A 21671-nucleotide genomic window follows, 5' to 3' on the forward strand; every position below is an offset into this window, starting at 1 on the left:
TGCACTAAAGCTTTTGACCGAGCAGACCAAAGCAAACTGCGGAAAATTCTTAAAGAAGTGGGAATACCAGATGACCAGACCTGCCTCCTGAGAAACTTGTATTCAGGTCAAGAAGAAATAGAACCAGACATGGAACAAAAGACTAGTTCAAAATTGGGAAAGGAGTACATCAAGGTTGTATATTGTCACCATGCTTATTTAACTTACATGGAGAGTACATCATGCGAAATGCAAGGCTGGATGAAGCACAAGCTGGAATCAAGATTGCAGAGAGAAATATCAATAACCTCAGATATGCAGACAACACCACCCTTATGGCAGAAAGCAAAGAAGAATTAAAGAGACTCTTGATGAGATAAAAGAGGAGAGTGAAAAAGTTGGCTCAAAACTCAACATTCAAAAAACGAAGATCATGGCATCCAGTCCCATCACTTCATAGCAAATAGACGGGGGAAAAGTGGAAACAGTGACAGACTATTTTCTTAGGCTCCAAAATCACTACAGATGGTAATTGCAGCCATAAAATTAAAAGACACTTGTTCCTTGGAAGCAAAGCGATGACAAACCTAGACAGCATATTAAAAAACAGACATTACTTTGCCAACAAAGGTCCATATAGTCTATGGTCAAAGCTATGGTTTTTCTAGTAGTCACATATGGCTGTAAGAGTTGGACAATAACAAAGACAGAGAGTCGAAGAATTGATGCCTTCAAACATGGTGCTAGAGAAGACTCTTGAGAATCCCTTGGACAGCAAGGAGATCAAACAAGTCAATCCTAAAGGAAATCAACCCTGAATATTCAATAGAAGCACTGATGCTGAAGCTGAAACTCCAATACTTTGGCCACCTGATGCGAAGAGCCGACTCATTGGAAAAGTCCCTGATGCTGGGAAAGATTGAAGGCAGGGAAAGAAGGGGATGACAGAGGAAGAGATGGTTGGATGGCATCACTGACTCAACGGACATGAGTTTGAGCAAACTCCAAGGAGATGGTGAAGGACAGGAAGCCTGGCTTGTGGCAGTCCATGGGGTTGCAAAGAGTCGGACACAACTGAGTGACTGAACAACATACCTAGACAAGGAATTACTGAGGATGTGCATATCTGTAATTTTAATAGATTCTGCCACAGGGTTTGAATAGTTGATTATACCAAATGGCACTCCTATCAGCAATGTACAAGAGTTCCAATTGCTACAGAACCTCATCCACACTTGGTATATTCTGTCTTTTTAATTTCAGTTATTCTTGTATTTGTGTAGTGTTATTTCATTGTGGTTTTAACTTGTAGTTCTCTAATAACTAATGATATAGAATACCTTTTCACATTTATTTGCTATTTACTGTTTAGATATCTCCTTTTGTGAAGTATCTATGTCTACTCCTTAATTTCCTATTGGATTATTGGACCTTTTAAATTTTAAAATTTTTGAACCATATGACTATAATACTATTTTTTAAAAGAAATGCAATTAAAATATAAATTTTATAGACTTCTATGCTGCATGTTCTCTCCTTCTTAGAGATTTATAATATACTAGTATTTCAGAAGCTCTAAAAAGTCTTAAACTTTTAAACCACAGAACAGTTTGGAGAAATGCTGCTTCCATTCTTATATAATCTTTAGTTTCATGGAATTAATAATTTCTTTTTTTCACTTGCCTATAGTTTTAAATCTCCCGCTCAAATTTTATCACATATTTTTTAGATCTATCAAACATCTAGCAATATAACTACACACAAATATTCAAAATTAATCATCTAAATAAATAATTTTTATCAGTCTTTCTTCTTGGAATCTGCCATCTTCTTGCTCCAGTGAAAGCAATTGCTCTCTGATCCTGCCACACATCTTTCACCTGGCATTTCCCTTCACATCCTTCTGGTCCTGTTTTCTGGGCCCCATGTCTTTCTTGTTTTGCTGTCATGTTCTATTGCAGTACATCCTCTAGTACTTTTCTTTTTTAAAAAAGTAGATAGATGGAAAATAAATGTTTTTGCATCCTTATATATGTGAAATGTTTTTATTCTGCTCTTATACTTTATGAATAGTTTGACTACAGAATTCTAGATTGGAAGCTATTGTAATACAAAATTTGAAATTTCAATGCAGTGTTTTAGCATAAAAGCATTATCACTGAGAAATCAGATGCCATTCTAATACCCACCCGTTTGTTCTTGTTTCTTCCCTCTGAATTCTTAGAATCTTCCATTTGCTCTTAGGGTCTTGATCTTTTTAATGATGTACTTTAATATAGGTCTTTTCTTATTCACTGTGGGTGCTGTGTATGTGTATGTGCGTGCGCACGCGCTCAGCTGTGTTGGACTCTTTGTGACCCCATGGACTGTAGCCTGCCAGGCTCCTCAGTCCATGGGGTTTCCCAGGCAAGAATACTCCAGTGGGCTGCCATTTCCTCCTCCTCGTCCCACCCCAGGCATCAAACCGGCATCTCTCGAGTCTCCTGCATTGGCAGGTGGATTCCTTACCACTGCGGCCACCTTAGCTGGTAGACCCTCTCAATATGAAGACCTTTGACCTTTGATCCTGGCAAAAATTCTTGAATTATTATTTAGATAATTTCCTCCCTACTTTTTGTTCTCTTTCTCTAGAGCTCTTAGTTTGTAAACTGAATGAATGAATACGAAAAGTTTTCTAAGCACTTTTTGTAGCAAAAAGCTTATTTAGAAATAAACCACAGATTATCAGACCATAGCTTTAAAGCTAAGCAATTTAAGTTACCAGATTTCAAAACAATCTTTATTACAGCTTCCATTAATTGAAAAACGTAGCATTGCTACTCACGTTTCCGGCAATAAAGAAAGAAAGGAAGCGTTGAATTTCCCTAGGCAGAAATCCCTGATTCAACTCAAGCATTTCCTATTAATTACGTTTTAGAACTCATTAAATGCCCAGCACGAACTTGCTATTGTGTACAATATCTGCACCACACGTTGCGAAACAGCCATTTCAGGTGTAGACAGGTGTTTAAGGTAAAAAAAAAAGACGAAAAGATGCTTCCATCGTTTTTCAGTTGGCATTAAATACTGCGTTCTTCCCAGATCTATGAGAAAGAAATGTTTGCAGTCTTATCTGAAATCAGAGAGAAGGAATCTCTCAAGGTTATTTTTCAATCTCTGGCTGTAATTATGGGCGTCAGGAGAAAACATGGGTGAGGGGAAGAAAACTACGTTGCTAGTAGACGGGACCAGAGGAGAGTCTTCCAGGCGGGAGGGCCTGAGGACCAAGTGTGAGGCGGCTGAGGGGAAATTTCCTCACAGGAAACCCTTCCAAACCCTGGCTGGTAGAGGCCGCGGTGAGAAGACGCACTGAGAGCCCTGGGCTCCTTTCCCACTCTCAGGCCGTCGCCCGCGCCGCGCCAGCCCGGGACACGCGATCGGAGCTCTCGGCGGCGGCGGCCTCGGGCGGACGCGCGGGAAAGCCCCTGGCTCGGCGTCCGCCCGCTGACGTCGCTGGAGCGTCTGAGGAGGCGGAGCTCCGAGCGGCGGGTTGCCGCGACTGCCACGCCCTGGAGGGCCGGGTCGGTGAGAGGAAGCCCGTCTCCGGAGCGCCTCGTCGCCTTGGCGTTAACCTGTCTCCAGAGAGAGTTCGCCCGGGCCCTGGATAAGGAGCGTGGCGCGGGCCGCCTGGGGGATGAACGGCCTCGCGACCTAGTGTGCGGCCCCGCGCCGGGCGGAGCTGCGGCCGCGGCGGGCACTTCCGGGAGCGGCCGGCGGCCGGAGGGCCGGCGCGGCCCGCCGCCATGAGCGCGGAGCCCGTCTGCAGCGCCTTGCCCGCCATCCCGTACCACAAGCTCGCCGACCTGCGATACCTGAGCCGCGGAGCTTCCGGCACCGTGTCGTCCGCCCGCCACGCCGACTGGCGCGTTCAGGTGGCCGTGAAGCACCTGCACATCCACAGCCCGCTGCTCGACAGGTAGGGCCGCGGTCCTGCCCCTCTCACTGGCTCTCACCCCGGGCACCTGGGCTCCGGAGCCCCGACGACGGTGACCGCTTCCCCTCGAAGCGGTCCTTCAAGGCTTAGGCTCACCTGGGGGAAAGGCCGGCTTCTCTGGAGATGCCACAATCTCGCTTCTTGTCACTGTTTTGTTATTTTTTTTCGTAGGCTTCCTTTCTCCAGACACCGGAGCCAGCAATCACAGCCCAGCTCTAAACGTCCTCTCTACTGAAATTCAGTTGTGTTGGCTTCGTTTTTTTCTTTTGAAGTCGAACTCTAGGGTCGCATCGCCCAATGGGTAGCGTTTAGCCACACATAGCTGTTGAGCGCTGAAAAGATGGCTGGCTGAACTGAAATGTGTTCTTAGTGGGAAATACACGTTAGATTTCTAGCATCTACTATCAAAACGTAATATCTCATGTATAATTTGATATGATATGCTTAGATGGTATCTTTTGATATGTTGTGATAAATATATTGGTAAAGTTCACTTTGCATATGTCTACCTTTTTTTTTTAAGTGGCTACATGAAAATTTCAAATTGTATGTGTGGGTCACGGCTTTTATTGACCAGCACTGCTGTAGAATCTGGGACGCTTTGCTTTGGGCTTTTTGTTGTGGTTTTTGGTTTACTACATGTAGTCAGAGAAGTTAAGACATCAAACTCAACTCAATTTAGTTTCTCCTCACTCTCACAGGAAAGGAAGTCTGTCTCTGGAGGAAACTTGTGTAATTTTTACTAACAATAAACTGGAATCAGAAGACTGTTAAATGACGAAACTTTTGAATGCCTCTCCCACTGAACAATTTTAGTGCACTATCCAGATTTCATGGGAGGGCTAGCATTAGTTTCTGTTTCCAGAAAAACCTTTCAACTATATGTATTGGTCAATGTGTTTAGTCAGTATGTTTTCCTTCCGGTAGAAATCTAACTAGGCCCTGCATTCAATTCTTAGCAAGTTAACACTCATGATTGCAAACATTCTCCTCTCCCCGCTCCCCCCATGGAAGTGAAAGTTGCTCAGTCCTGTCTGACTCTTTTCGATCCCCATGGGCAGTCCATGGGATTCTCCAGGTTAGAATACTGGAGAGGGTAGCCGTTCCTTTCTCCAGGGGATCTTCCCAACCCAGGAATCGAACTCAGGTCTTCCCCCTATATCATATAAGTGAAAATACATCATGCTGGATGCCTGATTTATGGCAGAAAGTGAAGAGGAACTAAAAAGCCTCTTGATGAAAGTGAAAGTGGAGAGTGAAAAAGTTGGTTTAAAGCTCAACATTCAGAAAACAAAGATCATGGCATCTGGTCCCATCACTTCATGGGAAATAGATGGGGAAACAATGGAAACAGTGTCAGACTTTCTTTTTTTGGGCTCCAAAATCACTGCAGATGGTGACTGCAGCCATGAAATTAAAAGATGCTTACTCCTTGGAAGAAAAGTTATGACCAACCTAGATAGCATATTGAAAAGCAGAGACATTACTTTGCCAACAAAGGTCTGTCTAGTCAAGGCTATAGTTTTTCCTGTGGTCATGTACGGATGTGAGAGTTGGACTGTGAAGAAGGCTGAGTGCCAAAGAATTGATGCTTTTGAACTGTGGTGTTGGAGAAGACTCTTGAGAGACCCTTGGACTGCAAGGAGATCCAACCAGTCCATTGTGAAGGAGATCAGCCCTGGGATTTCTTTGGAAGGAATGATACCAAAGCTGAAACTCCAGTCCTTTGGTTACCTCATGTGAAGAGTTGACTCATTGGAAAAGACTCTGATGCTGGGAGGGATTGGGGGCAGGAGGAGAAGGGGACGACAGAGGATGAGATGGCTGGATGGCATCACTGACTCAATGGACGTGAGTCTGGGTGAACTCTGGGAGTTGGCGATGGACAGGGAGGCCTGGGGTGCTGCGATTCACAGGGTCGCAAAGAGTTGGACACGACTGAGCGACTGAACTGAGATGCCTGATTAGTTGTCAGTATCCAACAGCAGTAAAATTCCTCAGTTTCAGCCCTGCTAATGCTACTGACTTTCATCTGCCTGTGGTTTCTTTCCGTTCTCTTGCTATCAGGCTTGGATGGGCAAGGTCCCACAGTAAGTTTGAGATACCTCTAGGGATTGCTTCCATTTTTTGTGTACCATAATTCAGATTTAGTGATATACAGGGTATGTTTACCCTAGGTTTTGAATTCTGTGTAGCAAGTATGGGGCAATTACATGTATGTGTATGTATATGTAGTCAACCTTGACGGGTGGTAATTGACTAGAGAGGGTGGATGTATTTTAGAATCAACTTAAAATATATGGAAATCGAGCAGTTATGGACTCATTAGGTATTTTAAAGCAGATTGATCCTCCCATTTTGGATGCTGCTTCTCAAGATTTTAATTTATCTAAGTTTTGTGCCATTTGGAGCCAAGAAATGAAGTGGGAGTTCACTTTCCATGTTCATTAACAATTTTCATAATCCAAAATTCCTACCAAATTGGGTAGGAAATGAATTCTGCCTTCAAAGAAGCCTTAAAGACCAACGCAACACTCTGGCATTACTGCATCATGTATTTCCTCCTACTTGTTACCTAGAATGTTAACGTTATCTATGTTTATGACATCTCAGCGTAGGACTGGATATGCAGTTGACTCAAAGGATGTCTGTGTCCTCACTTATGAAGTAGGAATAACAAATACATGTACTTCTTGGGCTCTCGTGTGGATAATGTTTGCATTGTTCTTTGAGAGGAAAGAAAAATAAGTTTATGTGCTATTACATTTTCTTATTTTAGTGATTGATGAGTCATTCTCTATAACCTGACTTCTGCCCAATGAATGGACCTTCCCCAGCAATCTCCCAGCTCCTATGAGTACATGAGTTTGACTGGTTGTTCAAACACCTTGTGTAAACAGTTTAACTGTTTTGTGATTGAAAATTTCTTTTTTGCCAATATGTCTACAGAAGCTGTGTTTTACGTTTCTGGTTTTTGTTTTTTTTTTAATATATTGGGTTGGCCAACAAGTTCATTCATATTTTCTGCAAGATGGCATGGAAAAACCCAAATGAACTTTTTGGCCAACTCAATAAAAACCTATTTTTAAACTGTTGTAGCTTATTCTGTTTTCCCACTCTCTCATTCTTTTCAAAATATAACTTCAGGAATTTTCCTTTTCAGATTAAGCAGTGATAGGAAAAAACAAAGGTGTTAGAACCCACAATTGCAATTCAAATCTGACTCCAAACCTGCCACTCATTATTAACATGACCATTAGAAAATTATTCATTTATCTAAGCCCAGTGTGGCAACCCACTCCAGTACTCTTGTCTGGAGAATCCTAGGGACGGGGGAGCCTGGTGGGGTCGCACAGAGCCGGACACGACTGAAGCGACTTAGCAGCAGCAGCAGTGCTCTCATAGGGATAATAAAACCAACTTTGGTAAAGTGACTGATACATAATAGGATCGCAAGAGAAGGAAGAATGCCTCATACTCCTAATGGGAGGAGGAATTAGTATGTTAAGTATCACCAAGATTTCCCCTAGCATGCCCTCTCTATAATTCTCAGGGTATCTAGGAACCTTCAGGTCAATCCTGTGTTTTCCCTGCAAAGGTGCTACTCTGTAACTGTCTTGTTGATCTACCTTTCTTAAGGCAAATACACACCTGTTTCAATTTAGGGAACAAATTTAATTAAAGCTGGTCTCACATAATTGGTTGCCTCACAGTTGGGGTACTAAGTGTCTGAAGAACAGGAAGGATAGAGGCTCTTGATGTATTTTTGTAGCTCTTGAATTTAGAAACATGTAAATATATTACCTATTCAAAACATGGATGGCTAAGATATTTTTTCTTTATTTTGTTTATTGTTTGTTTTTAAAAGGAAGCCTCATAGTCTGGTCTGGAATGTGTTTTTCAGCAGCCATTCGTCAAGATCTTGGGTGGTTTAAACAAAAGCATCCAGAAAAATTTTACATTATATGCAAGATGACAGTTATATGAATTTCTTTTAAATAAGCTTTTTAATGGAAGCATAACATGTGTATCAGTTCAGTTCAGTCGCTCAGTCGTGTCCGACTCTTTGCATGTGTATAGAAAAACACAAATAAAATTGTTCAGCATGACATCACAAAGTAAAGATAACTACAGTCACCACCCACATAAATAACTATATCACTTCTTAGTCATTACTTGTCATCCTTCCCAAGGGTGAATACCATCCTGAATTCTAAAACCAAAGATTAGGCTTGATAGTGGTTAACCTTTACATAAATTGAATACATAATGTATCTTTACTTTCTGGCTTCTCTTATCTAACATTGTAAGATTTATCCATGTTCTTACCTGGAGCAGGTAACCTTCATTTTCATTGCTATAAAGTATTCAGTATTCTACTTTATAACACATTTATTTATCCATTCTGTTGTTGATAGAGATGTTTCCATTCTTTGGCTATTAGGATGAGAGCTTCTATGAACATTGTTGTGTATGTCTTTTGGTGTACACACGTATGCTTTTGCATTGTATTCTCTTATTATGCCTAGTAAACCACTTGAGGAATTTTTTGGTCCCTGAAGCCTCAGTCTTAGTGGTTTTGGAGGTTTTAGTACTTAAGGGAGGGATGTTTCCTAGGAAACATGGTTTCAGTGAATTAGAAGAGGACATGGCTTGCTAGCAAGATTTTTTCCTGTCATTAACCAATGCGGGCGGGGGGAACATTATTGACAGAGGAGAAAGATTCCTTTTAAGAGGGGGAACTTGGATTGCTGTTGCACAGTGGAGTGAGTCCCTGGAGAAGGAAATGGCAACCCTCTCCAGTATTCTTGCCAAGAAAATCCCATGGATAGAGGAACTGGTTGGATGAGCCACAGTCCATGGGGTCACAAAAGAGTCGGACACAACTGAGTGACTAAATGACAGTCATCAGTTCAGTTCAGTTCAGTCGCTCAGTCGTGTCCGACTCTTTGCGATCCCATGAATCGCAGCACCCCAGGCCTCCCTGCCCATCACCAACTCCCGGAGTTCACTCAGACTCACGTCCATCGAGTCAGTGATGCCATCCAGCCATCTCATCCTCTGTCATCCCCTTCTCCTCCTGCCCCCAATCCCTCCCAGCATCAGCATCTTTTCCAATGAGTCAACTCTTCGCATGAGGTGGCCAAAGTACTAGAGTTTCAGCTTTGGCATCATTCCTTCCAAAGAAATCCCAGGGCTGATCTCCTTCAGAATGGACTGGTTGGATCTCCTTGCAGTCCAAGGGACTCTCAAGAGTCTTCTCCAACACCACAGTTCAAAAGCATCAATTCTTTGGCGCTCAGCTTTCTTCACAGTCCAACTATCACATCCATACATGACCACTGGAAAAAACCATAGCCTTGACTAGACAGACCTTTGTTTGCAAAGTAATGTCTCTGCTTTTCAATATGCTATCTAGGTTGGTCATAACTTTCCTTTCAAGGAGTAAGCGTCTTTAAATTTCATGGCTGCAGTCACCATCTGCAGTGATTTTGGAGCCCCAAAAAAAGAAAGTCTGACACTGTTTCCACTGTTTGCCCATCTATTTCCCATGAAATGATGGGACCAGATGCCTTGATCTTTGTTTGCTGAATGTTGAGTTTTAAGCCAACTTTTTCACTCTCCTCTTTCACCTTCATCAAGAAGCTTTTTAGTTCCTCACTTTCTGCCATAAGGGTGGTGTCATCTGCATATCTGCGGTGATTGATATTTCTCCCGGCAATCTTGATTCCAGCTTGTGCTTCTTCCAGCCCAGTGTTTCTCATGATGTACTCTGCATAGAAGTTAAATAAGCAGGGTGACAATATACAGCCTTGACGTACTCCTTTTCCTATTTGGAACCAGTCTGTTGTTCCATGTCCAGTTCTAACTGTTGCTTCCTGACCTGCATACTAATTTCTCAAGAGGCAGGTCAGGTGGTCTGGTATTCCCATCTCTCTCAAACTTTTCCACAGTTGATTGTGATCCACACAGTCAAAGGCTTTGGCATAGTCAATAAAGCAGAAATAGATGTTGTTCTGGAACTCTCTTGCTTTTTCCATGATCCAGCACATGTTGGCAATTTGATCTGGTTCCTCTGCCTTTTCTAAAACCAGCTTGAACAACTGGAAGTTCACGGTTCACATATTGCTGAAGCCTGGCTTGGAGAATTTTGAGCATTACTTTACTAGCGTGTGAGATGAGTGCAATTGTGTGGTAGTTTGAGCATTCTTTGGTATTGCCTTTCTTTGGGATTAGAATAAAAACTGATCTTTTCCAGTCCTGTGGCCACTGCTGAGTTTTCCAAATTTGCTGGCATATTGAGTGCAGCACTTTCACAGCATCATCTTTCAGGATTTGAAGTAGCTCAACTGGAATTCCATCACCTCCACCAGCCAAATAGCTTCTACTTGAGAGTGAAAGTGAAAGTCGCTCAGTCGTGTCCGATTCTTTGCAACCCCATGGTCTCTACAGTCCATGGAATTCTCCAGGCCAGAATACTAGAGTGGGTAGCCTTTAGTGCAGTATGTTATACTTCCTTAATAAGGTATATTATACTCCCTTAATCAATAAAGTCAGTCAGCCATCACAGCCTGGGCATTCTATTGAGCTAATGTTTTTCTTCCCATTTCCACTGCAACCTTTATAGCTTCAGACCCTCATTGCTTCACATTTTTTGTTGTTTTGCCTTTTTTTTTTTTTTAATTTTATTTTTAAACTTTACAATATTGTATTGATTTTGCCAAATATCGAAATGAATCCGCCACAGGTATACATGTGTTCCCCATCCTGAACCCTCCTCCCTCCCCATCCCATCCCTCTGGGTCGTCCCAGTGCACCAGCCCCAAGCATCCAGTATCGTGCATCGAACCTGGACTGGCGACTGATTTCATACATGATAGTATACATGTTTCAATGCCATTCTCCCAAATCTTCCCACCCTCTCCCTCTCCCACAGAGTCCATAAGACTGTTCTATACATCAGTGTCTCTTTTGCTGTCTCGTACACAGGGTTATTGTTACCATCTTTCTAAATTCCATATATATGCGTTAGTATACTGTATTGGTGTTTTTCTTTCTGGCTTACTTCACTCTGTATAATAGGCTCCAGTTTCATCCATCTCATTAGAACTGATTCAAATGAATTCTTTTCAATGGCTGAGTAATACTCCATTGTGTATATGTACCATAGCTTTCTTATCCATTCATCTGCTGATGGACATCTAGGTTGCTTCCATGTCCTGCCTATTATAAACAGTGCTGCGATGAACATTGGGGTACACGTGTCTCTTTCCCTTCTGGTTTCCTCAGTGTGTATGCCCAGCAGTGGGATTGCTGGATCATAAGGCAATTCTATTTCCAGTTTTTTAAGGAATCTCCACACTGTTCTCCATAGTGGCTGTACTAGTTTGCATTCCCACCAACAGTGTAAGAGGGTTCCCTTTTCTCCACACGCTCTCCAGCATTTATTACTTGTAGACTTTTGGATTGCAGCCATTCTGACTGGCGTGAAATGGTACCTCGTAGTGGTTTTGATTTGCATTTCTCTGATAATGAGTGATGTTGAGCATCTTTTCATGTGTTTGTTAGCCATCTGTATGTCTTCTTTGGAGAAATGTCTATTTAGTTCTTTGACCCATTTTTTGATTGGGTCGTTTATTTTTCTGGAATTGAGCTGTAGGAGTTGCTTGTATATTTTTGAGATTAGTTGTTTGTCAGTTGTTTCATTTGCTATTATTTTCTCCCATTCTGAAGACTGCCTTTTCACCTTGCTAATAGTTTCCTTTGTTGTGCAGAATCTTTTCAGTTTAATTAGGTCCCATTTGTTTATTTTTGCTTTTATTTCCAATATTCTGGGAGGTTTTATTGGAGTAATAGTTGCTTTACAATGTTGTATTTCTTCTGTACTACAGACTGAATCATCTATATATGTATATGTGTGTGTGTCTCTATATATATGTATGTCTCCCCTTTTTTTTGGATTTCCTTCCCATTTAGGTTACCACAGAACACTGAGTATAGTTCCCTAAAGTATACAGTAGGTTCTCGTTAGTTATCTACTTTACCCATAGTATCAATAGTGTATATATGTCAGTCCTTATCTTCCAGTTCATTCCACCACCCCCTTTCCCACCTTGGTGTCCAATGTTTGTTGTCTGTGTCTCAATTTCTGTTTTACAAATAAAATCATCTATACTATTATTCTAGAATCCACATATATGCGTTAAAATATGCTATTTGTTTTTTTCTTTCTGACTTAACTTCACTCTGTATGACAGTCTCTAGGTCCATCCACGTCTCTGCAAATGATCCAATTTAGTTCTTTTTTATGGCTGAGTAACAATGTTCCATTGTACGTATGTACCACATCCTCCTTATCCATTCATCTGTAGATGGATATCTGGGTTGCTTCCATGTTCTGGCTCTTGTAAATAGTGCTGCTATGAACATTGGGGTGCATTTATCTTTTGGAATTATAGCCTTTCTCTGGGTATATGCCCAGTAGTGGGATTCCTGGGTCATACAGTAGTTCTATTTTTAATTTTTGAAGGACTCGCCATACTGTTCTTCATAGGGCTTTATCAATTTACATTCCCATCAACAGTTCAAGAGAGTTCCCTTTCTCCACACCCTCTCCAGCATTTATTGTTCATAGATTTTTTTTTTTTAAATGATGGTCATTCTGATGGGTGTGAATGATATCTCATTATAGTTTTGATTTTCACATCTCTAATAATTAATGATGCTGAGCAGCTTTTCAGGTGTTTGTTGGCCCTATGTATGCCTTCTTTGGAGAAGTGTCTATTTAGGTCTTCCACCCATTTTTTGATTGGGTTGTTTGTGTTTTTTTTTTTTTTTTTTTTACTTGAACTGTTTGTATGTTTTGGAGGTTAATTCCTTAACAGTTACTTCATTTGCCAGTATTTTTTCCCATTCTGAGGGAGAAAATATTGGCAGATATTTCCTTGTTTGTCTTGTTTATGGTGTCCTTTGCTGTGCAAAATCTTTTAAGTTCAATTGTGGCTCAGCAGTAAAGAATTCACCTCCAATACAGGAGATGTGGGTTTGATCCCTGGGTTGAGAAGATCCCCTGGAGGAGAAAATGGCAACCCACTCCATTATTCTAGCCAGGAAAATCCCATGGACAGAGGAGCCTGGCGGGCTGCAGTCCATAGGGTGGCAAAGAAACAGACACGACTGAGCGAATGAGCTCATGTGCACATAATAAGCACAGATCCCATTTGTTAATTTTGGTTTTTATTGACATTACTCTAGGAGGTGGGTCAGCAAAGATCCTACTATGATTTATGTCAAAGAATGTTCTGCCTATATTTTCCTCCAAGAATTTTTCAGTGTCTGGCCTTCATTCAGGTCTTTAATTCATTTTGAGTTTATTTTTGTGTATGGCATTAGAGTTCTAATTTCATTCTTTCACAAGTAGCCGTCCAGTTTTCCCAGCACTACGTATTGAAGAGGATGTCTTCATTGTATATTCTTGCCTCTTTAGTCATAAATTAGTTGACTGTATATGCACTGATTTGTTTTGGGGCTTTCTATCCTATTCCATTGGTCTGTATTTCCATTTTTGTACCAGTACCATACTGTCTCGATGACAGTAGCTTTGTAGTATAATCTGAGGTCAGAGAGCCTGATTTCTCCAGCTCCCATTTTTCTTTCTCAAGGTTGTTTTGGGATATTTGGGATCTTTTGTATTTTCTACGAATTGTAAAATTTTCTGTTCTAGTTCAATGAAAAATGCCATTGATAATTTGATAAGGATTACATTGAATCTGTAGATTGCTCTGGGTAATATAGTCATTTTTACAATATTGATGCTTCCAATCTAAGAATCTCTCCATATGTTTGTATCTTTGATGTCTTTCCTGAATGTCGTTCAGTTTTCTGTGTACAGATCTTTTGCTTCCTTAGGTAGGTTTATACCTAGGTATTTTATACTTTGTGTTGCAATAGTAAATGAGATTGTTTCCTTAATTTCTTTTTCTGATCTTTCTTTGTTAGAGTATCAGAAAGCAAGAAATTTCTGTGTTTTAATTTTGTATCCTGCAACTTTAATAAATTCACTGATGAGCTCTAGTAGTTTTCTGGTGGCATCTTTAGGATTTTCTATGTAAAGTATCATTGTCATCTGCAAACAGTGACAGTTTTACATCTTCTTTTCCAATTTGGATTCCTTTTATTTCTTTTCCTTTTCTGATCACTGTGGCTAGGACTTCTGAAACTATGCTGAATAATAATGTTGAGAGTGGACACCCTTGTCTTGTTCCTGATCTGAGAGGCAATTCTTTCAGGTTTTTCACCGTTGAGAATATTTGCTGTAGGTTGTCATATATGGCCTTTATAATGTTGAGATAGGTTCCCTCTATGCTCACTTTCTGGAGAGTTTATATCGTAAATGGGTGTTGAATTTTGTCAAAAGTTTTTTCTGCATCTATTGAGATGATCATGTGATTTTTATTCAGTTTGTTAATATGGTTTGTCATATTCACTGATTTGCATATATTGAAGAATCCTCGCATCCCAGGGATAGATCCCACTTGATCATGGTGTATGAAGCTTTCAGTGTGTTGTTGTATTTGATTTGCTAATATTTGGTTGAGGATTTTTGCGTCTGTGTTCATCAGTAATATGGGCAAGAATACTGGAGTGTGTTGCCATTTCTTCCTCCAGGGGATCTTCCTGACCCAGGGTTTGAACTGAGTCTCTTATGTCTCCTGCATTGGCAGGCAGGTTGTTTACCACTAGCGCCACCTGGGAAGCCCACTAGTCATTGGAAATGTACAAGTCAAGATCACGATGAGTATGTATGTTTCTTAAAAAGGTTTCTGGACAGCTTGAGATCGCAGACTGTATTTTTTTAATCTAATTTTTTATTTACTTGACATGTACACACTGCTTGATTTATCTTTGGGTGGGCTAGGTCTTTGTTGCTGCACATCGACTTTCTCTATTTGCAGAGAGTGGGGGCTACTCTCGTTGTGGCACATGGGCTTCTCATTGTGGTGGCCTCTCGTGGAGCACAGGCTCTAGGTGCCCTGGCGTAAGAAGTTGTGGCCCAGGGGCTTGTTAGTTGTGTCTGCAGGGCCCTGGAGCATGCAGGCTTCAGTAGTTGGGGTGAGTGGACTCAGTCATTGTGGCCCATGGGCTTAGTTGCTCCATGGCATGTGAAATAGTCCCAGACCAGGGACTGAACGCATGTCCCTGGCCTTGGCAGGCAGATTCTTATCCACTGCACCACCAGGGAACTCACCAAACTATGTTTTGGGGGGTTTTTTTTAACTTAATTGTCTCCATAAGGCTGAGCACTGTGGTTTATTCATAATGAAAGTTCAACACTTATTTCTTTTATGAATGAATAAGGAAATAAATCTGGAATCCAGAGTTAGCCCAGGAATGTTATAAGCATTTATTTCTTCTCAGTGTTCTTTTCCTGAGTTCCAGCCTATAATTTCTGAGTATTATTGACCCTTATGCGACTATTATCATCTAGTCATTAAAACCTACAACATTTAAGTGTTTTAATATTCAGGATATTTAGAAAATTTTTACATGGTATGCAACCGTAAAATTTAATGTAACAGTCTAATAAAATTTTATCATTTTAATACAACAGAAACTTATGTAATTGGTTCAAGCACCTATCGTTTTAATACAAATAGACTTTATAAACAAACATTGTGTTCTTTGCCTTTCCTAGGAAAAGTACAGTTTTGATCTATGTGTAGCACTTCTTTCTGTCAGTGGTTTATCTATGTTATTTTGGTCTCTAAACAGACCTATGGAATATGTAAGGTAGAGATTATCCCTCCTTTAAATATGAAGAAACTAAGAAAAGTTGCCTAATTTACATGAGATCAAAAGCTAATGAATGAATGGAAAAATCCAGAATTAATTAATATTATGGGCATGATAATTGTTTATTTTTCATTATTTTGAAATAATTATGCTTTTTTTTTTTCTTTAGTGAAAGAAATGGTGTCTTAAGAGAAGCTGAAATTTTACACAAAGCTCGGTTTAGTTACATTCTTCCAATTTTGGGAATTTGCAATGAGCCTGAATTTTTAGGAATAGTTACTGAATACATGCCAAATGGATCATTAAATGAGCTCCTACATAGGGTAAGTACTATACATTTTCAGTGGCTAGAATTCTGTTAGTTAACATAGTATACAGTTAGTTAACATAGTGTAACAGTTAGTATACAGTGCTTTGGTTTTACATGTGAGCCAAAATAAGAATAATGACAAACAGTTGCAGTGGTAAAATTTCACCATTTCTGGCTTCTTTTGTGTTGTTAAAAATACTGTGCAGCCAGACCCTGCATTCTAGTCACCTCGATTATGCTGCTTAGGTTCCTGAGGCTTACACTGAATTCCAGTATCCACAGGTATATATGTGTGGGAGAGGAGCAGGAGAGAAAAAAAGACAGACTCTGTACACTGTACAGTTTATTGTTGGCTTAAGCCAGCTTTTATTTTATGTTAAAGACAATTTAGTATTCTAATTAAATGTTAGTAGTATCAGTTCACAAAGTTCTGAATTAACAGGCCAAATTATCTATCTCTGAGTATCAAATACCTGAGTTTTTCCAATAATAGGCAATGGCATGAGCCGTATTACCTTTTTCTCAAGGTACCAATTACTCTGTCTTTAACTATGAAAGCCATTAGTAAACAACTTTGAGGGGGCGAGGTCCTCATTCTCAAAATGTGTGTATTCATCTACTGTTGTTTGCTTGACCTTATTAAGATTATCTCTGGCCCACAGTTTCCCTCAAGAGATATTTTTAAATACCTGGGTCTGTTTTGTTCAGGTTGCTTTAGTTAAAACTGAGTAGTAACATAATCTGTAAAATCCAATCACTGAACACTCCTAAATTCTGGTGCATCACAGTGTTCTATAAGCAAATGAGGGAGCATGGGTGCCCCTATCACCACTCATGGAGTGACTTCCTCTTTATTTTAGGATGCAACACATTCTGTTTGTGACAGCACAATCGAAAACAAGGGCATAGTAAAGTGACTAGTGTCAGTAAGATTTGTGTAACCAACATAGCAATTAAGATACAAAACACAATTTCCTTTTTTTGAATGAATGTAAGCATAGATTCTAATGTTTTCCTCCCATACCCCAGCACCCCAGTAGATACTGTGGTACCCAAATTTGGAGCCCATTAGAAATTCTAGAGCCTCCTAAGGGGCATTGCTAATTTCTGGAAGGAATCATAAAATACAGGTTGAGCACGCATCTACCTTCTTCCCCAATGATTATCTACTTCTTCTGAGTATGTTCCTCTTCCTGGGAAGCTGTATTAATGTTTAAGTTAGGAACACATTTAAGAAAATTCAGATGACTATTACTTGTAAGTACCAGGAAATAAAGGCATTACATTTGTAATGTTTCTATATTATACATGGAATGCAAGAGTAGGAAGTCAAGAGATACCCAGAATAACAGGCAAGGTTGGACTTGGAATACAAAATGAAGCAAGGCAAAGGCTAAGAGAGTTTTGTCAAAAGAACATGCTGGTCATAGCAGACAGCCTTTTCCAACAACCCAAGAGACGACTCTATACATGGACATTACCAGATGGTCGATATCAAAAAAAGATTATGTTCTTTGCAGCCAACGATGGAGAAGCTCTATACAGTTAGCCAAACAAGACCTGGAACTGACTGTGGCACAGATCACAAGCTCCTTATTGCAAGATTCAGACTTAAATTGAAGCAAGTAGGGAAAACCACTAGGCTATTCAGATATAGCCTAAATCAAATCCCTTATGTTTATGCAGTGGAGGTGATGAACAGATTCAAGGGATTAGGTCTGGTAGACAGAGTGCCTAAAGAACTATAAATAGAGGTTCATTACGTTGTACAGGAGGCAATAACAAAACCATCTCAAAAAGGATGCAGGAAGGCAAAGTGGTTGTCCAAGGAGGCTTTACAAAAAGCTGAGCAAAGAAGAGAAATGAAAGGCAAGGAAGAAAGAGAAAGATACCCAACTGAATGTAGAGTTCCAGAGAATAGCAAGGAAAGATAAGAAGGCCTTCTTAAATGAACAATAGAATGGGAAAGACTAGAAATCTCTTCAAGAAAATTGGAAATGTCAAGGGAAACATTTCATGCAAGGATGGGCACAATAAAGGACAGAAATGGCAAGGAGCTAACAGAAGCAGAAGAGATTAAGAAGAGGTGGCCAGAGTATACAGAAGAACTACACAAAAAAGGTCTTAATGACCTGGATAACCATGGTCACTCACCTAGAGCCAGACATCTTGGAGTGTGAAGTCAAGTGGGCCTTAAGAAGCATTACTGTGAACAAACCTAGTGGAGGTGATGGAATACCAGCTGAGCTATTTAGAATCCTAAAAGATGATGCTGTTAAAGTGCTGCACTCAATATGTCAGCAAATTTGGAAAATGCATAGTGTCCACAAGACTGGAAAACATCAGTTTTCATTCCATTGTCAAAGACAGGCAATGCCAAAGAATGTTCAGACTACCATACAGTTGTGCTCATTTCACATGCTAGCAAGGATATGCTAAAAATCCTTCAAGCTAGGTTTTAGCAGTACATGAACCAAGAGCTTATAAATGCACAAGCTGTATTTAGTAAAGAAAGAAGAACCAGAGATCAAATTACCAACATTCATTGGATCATGCAGAAAGCAAGGGAATTCCAGAAAAACATCTTCTGTTTCATTGACTATGCTAAAGCCTTTCAGTGTGTGGATCACAACAAACTGGAAAATTCATAAAGAGATGGGAGTCATCAGACCACCTTACCTGTTTCCTGAGAAACCCGCATGTGGGTCAAGAGGCAACATTTGGAACCAATCATGGGATAACTTACTGGTTCCAAATTGGGAAAGGAGTACAACAAAGCTGTATATTGTCACCCTGCTTATTTAACTTCTATGCAAAGTACATCATGTGAAGTGCTAAGCTGGATAAATCACAAGCTGGAATCAAGATTGCTGGGAGAAAAATCAACAACTTCAGACGTGCAGATGATATCACCCTAATGGCAGAAAGTGAAGAGGAACTAAAGAGCCTCTTGGTGAGGGTTGAAAAGGTGAGTGAAAAAGCTGGCTTGGAACTCACTATTGTAAAAACTAAGATCATGACATCCAGTCCAATCACTTCATAGCAAATACAAGGGGAAAAAGTAGAAGCAGTGATGAATTTTATTTTCTTGGATTCCAAAACTCACTGTGGACTGTAACTGCAACCATGAAATTGAAAGACACTTACTCCTTGGAAGGAAGGCTATGACAAACTTAGCGTATTAAAAAGCAGAGACATCACTTTGCTACAAAGGTCCATGTAATCAAAGCTATAGTTTTTCCAGTAGTCACATAGGGATGTGAGAGTTGAACTATAAGAAGGGTGGGTGCCAAAGAATTGATGCTTTTGAACTGTGGTGCTGGAGAAGACTCTTGAGAGCCCCTTGGACAGCAAGAAGATCAATTCAGTAAATCCTAAAAAGAAATCAACCCTGAATACTCATTGCAAGAACCAATGCTGAAGCTGAAGCTCAAATACTTTGACCATCTTATGGGAAGAGCCGACTCATAGGCAAAGACCCTGATACCGGGAAAGATTGAAGGCAAAAAAAGGGGGTGGCAGAAAATGAGATGATTAGATAGTAGCAACAACTCAATGGCCATGAATTTGAGCACAAACTCCAGTAGACAGTAGAAAACAGAGGCACCTGGCATGCTGCAGTCCATGGGATCACAAGTAGTGGGACATGACTTAGCAACTGAACAACCTAGAATGAAAAGATATGTCAAGTACAAATGTATGTGTCTGGGTATTATACAGATAAAAATAAACTATCTCAACTGAAGAGAGACCCCATACCATGTAGTGCATTGCCAGTAAATACTAAAAGGAAATATTAGTACTGTAAAGTCATTATTTTCTCTATAAGGAAAATAAGATCCAAGGATGTTAAAGAATGTCAGATAGATACTATGTAATAAAATAAGTATATTTTGCCCTATACTTAGTTATACTAGATATTTAGTTTATACTATTCTCATGGAATATTTCATTTTCAAAGTGGAAATAAATTTGGCCACTAATTTTGGTTTTATTTATTTTCATATATATGAAGAAAATCGAATATCCTGATGTTCCTTGGCCATTGAGATTTCGTATTCTGCATGAAATTGCTCTAGGTGTAAATTACCTGCACAATATGAATCCTCCTCTACTTCATCATGACCTGAAGACTCAAAACATCTTATTGGATAATGAATTTCATGTTAAGGTAATTACTGTTTTTCAAAAAAGCTTATCTGCATCCTTGTGTTTAATAGTTTTAAAGACTTTTTAGTTAATTTTTCTACCTTGCCAATTTAATATCTCTGCCTTTTCCATGGCCCCTAATTCAGTGCCACTTCTTCCTGCTGCACTGGGTTAGTTATTCCTAGACTACAGATATTCATAAAAGTACGGTTCAGATACAAAGTCATTATATTCTTAATTTAAATTGTTAAGTATACCTTTATTTACTTTTTATTTTGAAATTATTAGAGATTCTTAGGTGGTTGCAGAGTAAAGAAGTCTCATGTACCCTTCACCCAGTTTCTACCAGTGGTTACATCACATATAATTATAGTACCATTTCAAGGCCAGGAATTTGACATTGGTACAGTACACATATGTAGTTTGTAGTTCTGTTTCACTTTATCTTGTGTAAATTTCTGTGGCTATTATAGCAGTCAAGATATAGCACTATTCTATCACAACAAAGATACCACTTATACTATCCCTTTATAGTCATGTTCACCTTCCTTCCATCGTCCCTAACCGCTGTCAACCAGTAATCTGTTTTTGTTTTCTATAATTTTGTTGTTTTGACAATGGAATCATACAATGTATGATATTTTGAGATTGGCTTTGTTCATTTAGCATAAGGCCTTTGAGATCCATTTGAGTCTTTGTTTGTGTCAAGAATTGTTTTTTTCGTTGGTGAATAATATTCCATGGTGTGGGTGTACTAGAGTTGTTTAACCATGGTTACTTTTAGCCTTTGGCAGTTAAAATAAAACTCCATTGAATAGTCCTGTACAACTTTTTGAACAAACGTAAGTTTTTATTCCTCTGAGATAAATGCCCAGGAGTTTAACTGTGTGGTCATATGGTAAAGTATGTTTAGGTCTTTAAGAAGCTGCCTGTTTTCTACAGTGGCTGCACCATCGTACATTTCACCAGCAGCGTATGAAAGACCCAGCTTTTCTGCACCTTCACCAGCATTTGGTTTTATCACCGTTTTTTATTCTGGTATTCTAATGGATGTATAGTGATATATACCATGATCTTAATTTTCACTTTCCAATGATGTTGAATAGTGTTATTTATTTATTTGCCATCTCTATATCCTTTTCAGTGATGTGTGTCTTCAGATCTTAAGACCATTTTCTACTTGGACTCTTTGCTTTTTTACTATTGAGTTTTAAAAGTTCTGTGTATTTTTAGATATAAGTCCTTCATCAGATACATACTGATAGTTGGGAGACCTTTTCTGCCAGTCCAAGGTTTTTCTTTTCATCCTTTTCAGCAAGGTCTTGCACAGAGCAAAAGTTTTAATTTTTTTCTTTTATGATCATGCTTTTACTGTCATGACCTTTTTCTTCTGTAGTCCAAGGATTTTTAACTTTGTCTTCTAGCTTTGTGTCATCCTTAAATTTAATTAGCTACTTTTTGTGTCTT

The 21671-nt window shown here is 39.7% G+C and overlaps 1 protein-coding gene across 2 annotated transcripts in view; it reads left to right on the forward strand.

Moving 5' to 3' along the window:
* The first annotated feature begins 3497 nt into the window (after positions 1-3497).
* Positions 3498-21671, forward strand: part of RIPK2 (receptor interacting serine/threonine kinase 2) — a 39845-nt gene continuing 21671 nt past the window's right edge. The window contains exons 1-3 of one of the 2 annotated variants that reach the window (XM_025265003.3): positions 3498-3934; positions 15915-16068; positions 20071-20226. In XM_025265003.3, coding sequence (XP_025120788.3) covers positions 3762-3934; positions 15915-16068; positions 20071-20226 — 483 coding nt within the window. In that variant the 5' untranslated portion in view covers positions 3498-3761. The remainder of the gene's footprint in view (positions 3935-15914; positions 16069-20070; positions 20227-21671) is intronic. The other variant, XM_006056582.4, reaches the window with a different exon arrangement.

The sequence above is a fragment of the Bubalus bubalis genome, chromosome 15 (genome assembly GCF_019923935.1).
Source record: "Bubalus bubalis isolate 160015118507 breed Murrah chromosome 15, NDDB_SH_1, whole genome shotgun sequence".
NCBI lineage: Eukaryota > Metazoa > Chordata > Mammalia > Artiodactyla > Bovidae > Bubalus > Bubalus bubalis.